Genomic DNA, 12150 nt, shown 5'->3' with positions numbered 1-12150 from the left:
GGGAGTGAACACAGACGAAGACGAAGGAGGAGGAACAAAAGATGAGGGCGAGAGAAATCCCAGGAGGAGGGGAAAGAACAAGGGGAGTAGTCACGGGAGAGGCGATTGTACAACAGAGGATTGAAAGAGGGAGGAATTCAGTCCTTTGACCTGAGAACACACGCAGCTGTGAGATGTATTTTAACACGTGACCTCATTCTCATCAACGAAATCCAAACAGCAAAACATAATGACCACTAAATTACAAATCAATAAACTGCAGAGATAGGGGTTGATGGCGTTGGCGCTGGATGAAAGCATCTGGGAAAGTGAATGATGGACCTTCCTTTATCCTCCTCCAGTTTGTACAGAAGGCAGCACAGCCGTGATGGCTGGAACACAATTAAACAATTTGGCCTTGATCGATACTCTACAGGTCTGATGAAACACAGAGAAAGTCGGACGGGGCAGTCCGTCTACCTCGGAAAGAAAAATCTTTGATCTTACAAAACTGTGCATCAATTCTTCCATGATTAACGAGAGCAACGCATGAATAAAACCTTGAAAAACCTTGATGTCGGTCAGGGCCTTAGTCAGGATTTTAGAGAACAAATTACCCCAGTGAAACCCCCTGATGAGATTATAGCCAGCCATCAAAGAAGTTCATTTCTTTACCTTCTCATTACCAAATGCAAGGTGTTATATATATTATTTATCGAGAATTATAATTACTAAACAGAGTGAGGATACAATTCAAGGGAACATGCTAAATTCCTGTTTTTTTATTTCGTACATTATTGTTTTTATTTTTTTGTACAGAAACAGGTAAATCAAAAAGGAGAAGTCAGCCTTCAACAACAAATTTCCAGATACATTATCAAGAACTGATGTTGGTGTCCTCGATTGTAGCCACAGCCTTGTTCTTGTTTTACACCAGTGTGACCATGAGCGACCAAAAAAGTATTAATCTTACAAACAATCTTTTGAGTGAGTCTTCTTCCATCGAGGTGTTACACACATTAAACGTGCAATCGAAGTCGGTCGCCTATAGTCACATAAATAATTTAATGGGGTTCTTTTTAATGCCGTGTTTTAGTTACTGCCCCCGATGGATCATCAGTCAACTGATGCACCATTAACCACCTTCTTTAAATACAGCAGCGTTCTCTCCTTTATCAACCTCTCCATCTTCATCTCCTTCATTACCTTGTAGCTACGTGACCATTTTCCAGGTCACTTCCCACGTCAAAACATTCACTTAGCAAGAACGGTTGTAAATAATTAACCGAAATCGATTCATTTATGAAAACGTAAAAGGAGAAGAGAACAGAGGTTAATGACATTTTTTTTTGTTGAAAGTTTTGAAAGAGAAAGATTTATAAAGATAATTGATGGATGGATATGAATGATGAATAGAGTTAATCATAAAGATTAACAAAAAGAAAGCGGTTTAAGTGGATGGGCGGATGAAAAGAGGGTGTTTAAAGGAGCAGCTGAACGTGACAGTGACAGTGATGAGCGACGGCCTGGCCTCCTGCTGAAGAAGACAGAGGTTTCCACTGAAAGCAGAGATGAAGACAGCTGAGGAGACCGCGGGGTGAAGACAGTGATGAATGCGCTCCATTGCACCATTTTTCTAGGTCAACGCTGCCCCGTTTTTTACTGTAGATATGGAAAAAATTCAAAAAAGCCGCAACGCTGAACATTAGCATAACAGCTGGAAAGCAGCGAGCGGGGAATTGGTAACAAAGAGTCGGGAAGGGGTGAAGCCGAAGAAGACCCTGAGACACTGGAATAATGGGATGTTTTATTTTAACATCCCTGTATGGTTTTATTGTATTCAGGTTCACATCCTGTCAGACTGCCAGGCGGCGCCCCTGAGAAGATAACGTGTCGGGTGAGAGGTCAGGGCACGACAGGCTGAAGAAAGCCGCAGAGAAAGGCGAGCTAAGTGAGATGATCGAGGTCTCGGCTGACTTGAGTGGACTAAACTGTGCGGCGAGAAGTTACATTGTCAAACCCTTTCATCAATTTCTGCACCAGCTTGTGGGAAAAGATAAAGAGGGAGGGGAGGACACCGAGGCAGATTGTAAAACGGTGCATGAAATATTGAGGATGTTTTAAGAAGGTGAGTAATGGTCCACTTTGTCCAAATAGCCACCGACAGTAACGTTAAATTAAAGACTGACCAGAGCTGCCAACGGCCTATTTTTATACTTTTATCTCTATTTGACTTTTCCAAAAGGACTTTCCTGCGCACAAAGATTCAGTCACATACAATCCGTTTCTTAGACTGAGTGATGAACTGCTGTGGTTTCCTCTTGTATGTTTTCATTTCATTACTACTGTGAGTCTGAAGTAAAGTTTTAATTGAATTGTAAGAAGAGTTTCACTGTTTGCTTCACTGACAATCTCATCCCACATTTCAAAGCCTCTGATACGCTGCAATAACATTAAATATTCAAGACTAATTAAGCAACAATCCAAATTTAGAATACATCTTTGGATCATCTATCAAGAGTTTTAATTAATGAACAGCCACTCAAAAGTGCAGTCAGTCTGCTTCACCCAGACTGTGTCGGTGCGGTTTGATCGACTGTAGTCTGACTCTCAGGAAGTAGGTTTTGGATACGAGCCCGCCATTGGAGAATTATGGCAGTCAGCATCCCCCCTTTCCTTTCCAAAGCGCTCAAAGTCTTCACTAAGCAAAAACACATCGTTGAAAAGACGTCCAGTCGAGAGCCAGTCGTCTTTTTTAGACGTCCTTTCAGGGTCCAAAGTAAAGTTTTCACAATGAAATTTTAGACATCTTTTCAACTTCAGCTCATATTTTGAACCCTGTAAAAAATACCACTGAGACCTCAGTAGTGAGCGTTGAAAAGACGCTCCCCTCTGGACGTCTTTTCAACATCGTCAAAAGCCTTGAATTGACATCTCTTGTAAATTGTTTTAGCTCAGTGGGAAACAACAAGAACAACAACCACCGCGCAAGCAACAGGGCAAAAAATGGGACGTTTTGTCAAAGATTTCAGTCGTACAATCAAGAAGGCCTGCTTGGATCTTTTGTGGGGATTTAGCCATTTCAACGTCAGGGCTCGCCCCACCATATGCAAATGTTACACCAAAACATGTGCACAAAAGCAGCCAGAGCAATTGTTTTCCCCTGTACCAGAATGAGAATGAGATCTGTCAGACCTTTCTCCAAAGCTAAAAGGAAGTGTGGACATAGATCTGGCTATGCGGAACTAGCTTTACAGTGAATGAACAACAATCCAAATGTCACCAGATTCTCATTAATATGTTGCTAAAATCTGATTGGTGCTTGTTGGGGCATGACATTACTTTTTCCACTTTAGACCAAAGAAAATAACAGTAAAAACAGAAGTCCGTAATGTGAAATAACCAAAACTTCATAAAATACTACGTGTCATTGTTTTGGGTATTTTGTTCATTAATTTCCTGTTTAATTTAGTAGATTACGTCCTCATGTGCCATGCGCTGCTCTCCACTTCCTGGTTTTGTCTTTTCCGTTTACACCTGTGTTTCATTTGTTCATTAGCCCTTGTGTATTTAAGTCTGTCTTTTTCCCTCGCTCATTGTCAGTTCGTCTGTTTTCATCCTGCGTTCCTGTGCCTGTTCCCTGTGTTTCTAATTTGCTCCCCACGGCTTATGGTTTGCCTCTTTGCTGCCAGCTTTTGTTTGCTTGGCTTTTCGTTTGGTTGCATATTGGATTTTGGACCCGTCTGCCTCTGTGTGTCTGTGTTCATGCAGGATTCCAACATTTCAACCGCAAGTAAGAAATTGGCTGGGGGGGACATTTAAGTTGTCATGACTCAATAAAACATTTTCAGACCAGCACCATTTGAAATTTGAGCTTTTTAGACTTTTCAAAGCCTCCTCAAACATGAATATGTCAATACTCATTACAAGTGGTACACAGTCACACAGTCACCTTTGAATAAAAGCAGAGCAACAGTTATAATCAGATTTCCCAGGCTTTGCAGATAAACTTTGCCAGATTTAATTCATTAGAATTCAACCATTGAAAATGCTGATGGCTGCCCTCAACAACAACCTCAAACAAGCTCTGCCCTGAGCACCCTCTGAAGTGAATTCATGAAATTACTTTGAAGACTGACCTTAATCAAGAGAAGTCAGACTTGTCCTCCTGGTAGCTGCAGTTTTTAATATGTATTAGCATTTATTTGTGGTCACAGTGCAAAAAACAACCAGCCGCGAGTGAATTCAAAGGTCAAACTAAAGAAAAGCCAGAGCTGGCTGTGATTTGAATAAAACTTGAGTGATGTTTTATTGAAAACCGCCTAGAATGAAAAATCAAATAGGGTTTGTTTTTATCGCCTTCCGACTTCTCACTCTTTTTTTATAAATACATTCGTAATGCTCTTCCTGACGTGGATCTGTTCGTGACTGCACATTTTATCAAATCTTTCTCTCTTATCTCTTTTTCCCCCGCAGCTCTTCTAATTCTACTCATTATCTCTCTAATTGCATTTTGAACAAGTGCTTCTACATATTCTTGAAAGACAGGGACTTAAATGGAAAGATGGAAAGATAATTTCATACTTACGTAAATACTCCTATACCATTCTATACCACAGCACAGTATATGTCCACGTCTTCTCAGTTTTTGCTAATCCTAGGACAATCATAAACACATCATCTCACCCTCATCGTTTATCTTCTTCACTCTCTCTTTTTTTCCCTGTTCGCCCCTTTGTTGTTGCAATGTGCTGTATATTCACCTTTATGGCATAAAACTGAGCCTCCAGGAAGCAGAACCCACCATTTTTTTTGCAAGCTCTTCAGCTAGCAGTTTCTTTTGCACGCTCTTCTCCTCCACCTCCAGGCTCTTCTGGTCATAGTTGACTGCCAGCTCCTCCAGGGCCTGGAGAACTTCTTTCACCTCGGCTTTAGCGGAATCATTCTCTGTCTGCAGCCTGCCAAGCTCCGACTGCACCTTCTCGCTGTCACCCCTGGACGATGCCAGAAGCTGAGGGACACAGAGATTTCACAGCTGAACGTCAGCTGTAAAGGAGAGCTGTGTACAACAAGCAGCAGCCTCTTTGTAATTCACAAGGCGAAGCTGCTGTGATGTTTTTTTTAATAAAACATGACTGTGTGGTTTCTCTTGCCAGCGAAGATACAGGAGTAAATCAGCAGATGAAACACATTTCAAATATGCGTCTTATCACTTCACACCGTGAGAGTCGACATTATCTTGCCGCAATGGCACTGCAGCATCCCACTGCGGGTCATCTGACTGAATGGGTGCCATTAAATGTAGATGTTGCTCTACGCAGGGTGCCTGCATGTTTGCACTCCAGCATACAAATTCTGTTTGGTCAAATCGCTGTAAAACAGTGTCACTGTACACAAGCTAAGGTTGGGTAGTTAGCACCGTGTCAGCTCAACCCACAGCAGGCCCATTTGGGGATATGAATGAACTAATTCTGCAAATGTAGAGTCTTTCACTTGGCGGTGCACTACATGCTAGAGCTCGGTTCAGGCTGCTCAGCCCACTGGTTTAGCTGCTGTTATGAATACATGCTGTAAATACTCTTCTTAATTACCTTTTAATGGAGTCTTTTAATTGCTGTTCGCTCCCACTAGTAACATATACTGTAGAGGCAGACAGGCCTGTTTACTGTAGTTTGTGTGAGAAAAGGGCTGTAAACCATTTTCTTCCAGCTAAACAGTCTCTAAACTCAATAAGATGGTGGAGTCATGCTCATTCACAGCATATCAAATCACATATCAGATCATTACAGAGCATTTGCTTGTTTATGAGCTATGTTACAATGATAGCCTACATGTTTCAACCCCTCATCAATTTTTGTATTGATCTTCCGCTCCAAACATTTGAATCTGAGCTGCCACTGAAACCTGTTTCTATTTAGACCACTGTTAACACACAAATACACTCCTAATCGATGATGCTTTATGTTTTCCACGAGCTCCCTGGCACGTCAAGAGGTTTTTTTTTTTCTTTTCTTTTTCTCGTTCATCTCAAGAGCAGGATAATAAACCTCTCACGGCTGAGCTCTATTCAAAGTGTGCGTCTTTGATTTCCACATTTACAGGTGCTGCTGCCTACTGTGGGCAGTTTAACCAAACTGATGAAAGGATGTAAACCCGAGGTCTTTTACCTCCTCCTGGTTGAGCATCTGCTCCTTCAGCTTCTCAACCATCTGGCTCTGGTGGTTGATCTCATCATCCTTCAGCAACAAACAGACACATGGAATAGAAACAGTTCATTGACGGCTTTATGTATTACACACACTGGTAAAGAACAGACACTGTCGACTTGTTTGCTTTCGGTTCCATCTTCAATCACAGCAATTGTTTTCAAGCTTGCACTCGAGAGATCTGCAGTAGTTTTAATACTAGTCAATACAAAATCACAGTATATTAATATGGATATGATAAAATAAACTTCCTTTAACCCAAAACTAACAAAAAAGAAAGAAAGCTGTGAAAAAAAACTTAACGAATCAAAAATATAATATATGATATATGAAATGTTTTACCTCATAAACGTTGAGATTCTTGTAAATATATGCCTATTCTGAATTCTTTGGGAGCTACATGTTTCAAACAAGTTGGGACAGGTTAATTGGTAACAGTTGATTTATGATATTATTTATGTATTTTGTTTACGTATTATGATTGGGTATGAAAGGGGCATCCTCGAAAAGGCTCGGCCATTGACAAGCAAGGATGGGCCGAGGTTAACCACTATTGTGAAACACGACTGCATAAAGGATATTACTAACATGTACCTCAGTTGTCGTAAAACACAGACTGTTTGCACATTTTTGCATTTGTTGTATGGGAACCCCTAACGTGTAAAAATGAAACACACCCTGCATCACGCCTGTTACAGACTGAAACCTACAAGTGTCTTTTGCGTGCATCTCAGCTTGAGTTCATCCAAAATCAGCAGTTAGTTAGACATACTGCCGTTTGCCTCCTTTGCTGTATATCTTTGAAAGTTACAAGTTTGCTGATTTCATATATCTCTGCAGTGCAAATCAACCGCCAGTTGTCTACCTGGAGGTGACTGTTGTCGTAAGTGTGATTTGTTCTACAGCTGGCGTACCGCGTAAGGGGAGCTCCCACATGATGCAAGTGTCATGGGCCTGTCGTTTCTATATTTCATCTGTGTTTTTCATGGTGTCTCTGCCTTGTTTCCAGTGAGCTGTTTCCCTCCTGTGCTTCCACCCCTGTCTGCTTTCCCTGCACACCTGTACTGCATCATCCTCGGTAGCCCAGCCCTGCTCCCAGTGTTCCTTCCAGCCTCCCCTCGGGATATATAAAGCTTCTTGAATCACCCATCAGCCCTCTTATGCGCAGAGGCATATAAATCTAATATGGATTTCCATGTTGAAAATGTCTGCATGTGTAAAAAAATGTCATAAGAATTATACATTTTATGTTTCCTCGTGTATTGTAGAGGGAATACAACTGTGCCGCTGCATTAATGCACAGCTGGCTCTGCATATCTTGTGGAATATTTGTTGATAAAAGCAAGAATATTTCACATTACAGCCTTGTGGCACACAGTGTACACTGACATACATGACTTGTTTGATAAATTACAGCTTTAATGCTTTTCGATGTAGTACTTTACTATTTCTCCAATGACATTTACTCCTAATTGTCTCTAGATTAGTCACTAGTATGTGTGTGATTTTGAATTTATTAGCATGAATTATACATGTATGATATGCTCTTTGTATCAACGTGTGTAAATTATCCCAAAAATCCCAGCCATCGTGTGAACGCAGCTCTTAATTCATGCACACAAATGGTCCTTCGGTTCATCACCTTATCGTCCAGCTGCTTGTAGAGTTTGCGGATCTCCTCCTCATACTTCTGCCGCTCCTCCTCCGAGATGTGAACCACAATGGAGGAGGCGAGTGAGCAGGGGCTGCAGGGGCTGCAGATGTCGAGAAGCGGCTCCTCGGACTCGTGAGGCTGCAGGGGGACGACGTCCTCTGATTCTGGGCTCAGACGCTCCAACACAACATCCTCACCTAAAGATGGTGGGGAAAAGATTGAATATTTTTGGAGTTGGGCTTATCTCTTGCAAATCCTCTCCTGTGGATTAATATGTAAAAAAAAAGGGATCAGAGGGTTAATCTTGAGCGTATATCCTTTCGTTGCATTTAAATCTCAGTTTTGTGATATTTCTGTGCTATAAATACGTTTCCTGACGCAATGGAGCCAGCAGCAGTATAAATGACCAGACCTCTGTAACAAACATTTCAGTTGTCTTGTGTCTATCTTAGGCTCAAACTCCTCCATTATTTAACAAAGGCAAATGCAGCTGAATGCGGAAAAGTGTGATTCAGTATGCAAATGTGCACAAGGCGAGTACAGGCGCTTATTGCCACAAAGAGCACAGAAAAGGGCTCTGCACTGTTTGCCGCTCTGGACTGAAATGTTTTTCCGGTCTGATGCTCTTCCTCAGGCAGCATCAGTCAGTTTATGGACAAAAGCATCAGATAAATACTTCAAGGCACAAATCTTTACACACAATAACAGCAGGATGTTTACGCTACCAGTGAAGAGTGCGGTCCTCTCACATAATTATTTGTGACATATTTTTGACATAAACAACGACGAGCATTTACACGCCAACCCTGTTCCCTAGAAGAACATTTATACATCAGTAAATCTTTTGCCTAATGGGATACAAACAGAGATTGGGGTTCACATCACGAGTTCCGTCCGTGTTTCGGTTTAGGCTCCATCAAACATCGATTGAGCCCTGTTCAAAAATCTTCCAATGAAAGATATTCAGCAAAATCACTGGTAACACTGGTATGTTTCACATTGAAAAATGACCATTATGTAGATTCTGTAATGAGGGAGATGAAGAGCAGGTGCATTTATTGTCATGACTTGCAAGTCAGTGGACCGATACATCCATTTAATTTAAAATGTAGACCGTTAAATATCATTTTGGGGTAAACCTTTACAAAGAAGCAAAATAATATTCTCAGGCGAAGAGTCGAACTATACAACAATTTAAATATGCTTTACAACTGTAATGTGGATTTTTCTCTTTTTTTCATTCTAAGGATGAACTGAGATTGTCAATTTCATTATATGAACCACAGAAGAGATCCAGCTGTCTTTTTTGTCCTATTGTGAGGATATGTTTTATGTCATCATATAGTTGTGTCTCTGCTCAAGGTGAAGGAAAGATTGTGCCTTCAGTTATAAATTAATAAATGTCTTTACTTAAGTCACTGTAAACTTTTTCTCTATTAAACCAGACCACAATCTTTCCCTAACTTTAACAAAGTGCTGTAAGTGTCTGAATACAGCCATAAAAATGATGAACACTGCCATAGTCACGACAATGGATATTGCATTGCAAGAAAGAAATGAAAATGAAACGAAACTTTAAGGATCAACATTTTAGAGCCTTTTCCTCACTATGTTTGACAGAGAAAACATGATGCAGTCAGCATTGCATTTCCTTCAGATTGTATGCTGTTCCCAAAGTATTTGTATAGGCACATAATTTGACACTCCTTAGTGCTGTGTTTACAGTTTTCTACGTTATAATTAATATAAATATCATGTCACTTGTGTCAGCAGATACCTCTTGATGCTTCCTGAGGAAGAGGGCTGAGCCTGAAACAGCTGCCAGTCCAATTCCGTGTTCTTCGTGGCATTAACTGCGTGTATTTGTGTGTATTTGTTTAAATCCCTTCACTTTTCCTCACACTTGAGAGCTTCCCCTATGTTCCTTCTTTGCTTTCTATAGCTGCACCGTTTGGGTAGCCTTCTTACACTGTTTCTTGTGATTGATTTGATTGACATAATGTAGCAGGAGAGGAAGGGATCAATTGGGATCAATTGAGTGCTTTGTCCATTTAAAACAAGCTCAAAGTAATCAATAGTTGAGACAATACACCTAACTGACACCTTTCACTGATTAGGTAATCTTGTCCAGTTGAAGGTGAACAGCTGCCTGGTCAAACGCAACAAAAACCTGAAAACACGTGAAGGCACGGTATCGGAGACCCCCCTCCTGAGGAGATGAGAGAAATGTATTGTAGGGGACAGCTTCTCCTGTCTTTTGGCCATCCTTGACTAAAGAGTCGGTTAATGTGTTACAAGATGGAGGTCAACAGCATTCGTCCCAGGGAGTTCCTGGCCTGAGGTGAGCAACAATATAGGGAGCAGTGAGGAGGGAGAATGAGGGGCAACTATGTTGTCAAAATGATCCATTAGGAAATTAAAAGCACTAAATTGTGAGAGAGACACGGAGGAAGAGAGTGGAGGGAGATATTGTCTACGTGTGTGTGTGTGTGTGTGTGTGTGTGTGTGTGTGTGTGTGTGTGTTTGTTTGTTTGTGTGTGAAAGGGAATGAGAGTGGCAGAAGAGGATGAAGCAATAAAAGAAGTAATTTTCACTGATAGGTGTTCAATAACGACACGGAGCGTTTTCAAAATTCAGGTCAAGCACCGAGGGAATGCTCTTCAAGAAAAACATCGGACAGGATTCATTACACGGTTTGAATGTCAGCCAATCACGACCATTGAGAGCCCTGACATTTGATTTGACCTACAGTCCAACGGGAGAGGACGCGCGTGTCCGTGCTCGTGTCATCACACGTACTGACACAGGTGAGCGCGCGTGTGCCGACATGGGAGAGTGTAAGTTATGACTTTTTCGTAGATGTGCATTAGCTGTTGTCGCTGCGAGGATGACTAAAACATAAGGATTCATAAAACATAAAGCCTCCAGTACTTCTCGCCTTAAGCAAGAGGGGAAGGGAATCAAATTATACATAGTGTAAAAGTCTGAATAAAAAACAGCCAAAAAGGGATTTTTAAGTGTTTTGGGCCCAAGTCCAGCCAGTCTGTTTGGCTGCTTTCCTCTCACTTCACCACTGGCATGTATTCAGATAAAATCAAACGAGGTTAAATCTGCACTTACGTGGACTGAAAAGTAATGTCTGCAGGGTAGCAGGATGTTAAATTTTCATTTGTCTAAGTAGATACTCCCCCATGCATGAAAACAGACTGGCGCTGGGAGAAGGATTTTTCTATAGGGGACCATGTCAAGGCTGTGTTCTCTGGACTCTCAGCACTCAGCAGCTCAAACTACTGCCTGCAAACACCATGCTTCTTATTTTTTCACCGGAGAGTAGGAAGAAATACGGACTTAATTTGAAAAACAGTCCTGGTTTACGATCATTATCTGGATGAAATATCGTTCATTTGTGTCATTTATTACAGTCATTTTACAAGACAGAGCCTGCAGCTGTGTTAGCAGCTCTATGAGGCTGTCCTTAGACACTGCTGTGTTTTGAACACAGCATGCTAACATGTTCAACCAACAGGCCGATGCTTAGCTGGTACAAATGCTTTCCCCCCATCTTAGTTTATGTCTAATTAAGAGTAAGCACATATGAAAGCTGAGGATGATGGGAATAATTTGCAAAATCATATTTTGACATATTAGTCAAACAGAGTGCTTCAGGGATCATTGATTTTTGTAGTCCAGGCTGGAAATTAACATAAGCCTGGCATCTACAGGGTTTTTCAACTGGAATTTGGATTATTGCAGAAAATAATGTGTGGCAAACAAAAGTTAACACGTTTCATCAGCAAGATAATCTTCATCGAGCACCATTTTTATGATTTTTGAAGCGTAAATGCAACCACCAGACGTAAAAAGCCAGGGTTAACAAACTACACCACGATCACATTACTTATTATTTAAAATTTCATTTCATTTTCTATTGCTGTTTTGTTAGGTAGAAAATAAACTTGCTTAAATGTAGGAAAATATAGTATTTGACAACATTTAACATGTGGAACGAAGGATAACTGCCCCTCCCCCGTATGTTGCTGGTCTTTATCCCCCCCGAGTCACAAAGCTGTGAAATTACAAGAACATGATTGGTCAGCTGCAATGATGTTACAGGAACAACACCAACACAGCGACATCAGATTGTGCTAACGTCACCGCTAAGCTGCCTACCGCACTATAATATACACACACTTTACTAGAATTTGATAAATCTACAAGTAACACAAAGAAGACATAAAAGTAGAGTTGTCATAGATTTAGAATACAACTAGATAGTGAACCTAAAGATGGTGGCCATTCAGCCCAATAAGA

At 41.0% G+C, this 12150-nt stretch overlaps 1 protein-coding gene across 2 annotated transcripts in view; it reads right to left on the bottom strand.

Annotated features, from left to right (window-relative positions):
- kif5ab (kinesin family member 5A, b) overlaps positions 1–12150 on the bottom strand; it is a 76847-nt gene that overhangs the window by 31598 nt on the left and 33099 nt on the right. For both annotated transcript variants that reach the window (XM_030420315.1, XM_030420316.1), the window contains exons 12-14: positions 7828–8036; positions 6147–6215; positions 4784–4990 (exon numbers count right to left, since the gene is read on the bottom strand). In XM_030420315.1, the coding sequence (XP_030276175.1) occupies positions 4784–4990; positions 6147–6215; positions 7828–8036 (485 nt within the window). The remainder of the gene's footprint in view (positions 1–4783; positions 4991–6146; positions 6216–7827; positions 8037–12150) is intronic.

Source organism: Sparus aurata, chromosome 6 (assembly GCF_900880675.1).
Source record: "Sparus aurata chromosome 6, fSpaAur1.1, whole genome shotgun sequence".
Classification (NCBI taxonomy): domain Eukaryota; kingdom Metazoa; phylum Chordata; class Actinopteri; order Spariformes; family Sparidae; genus Sparus; species Sparus aurata.
Note: the sequence above shows the minus strand (reverse complement) of the source record. Positions and strands in the feature narration are given on the sequence as shown.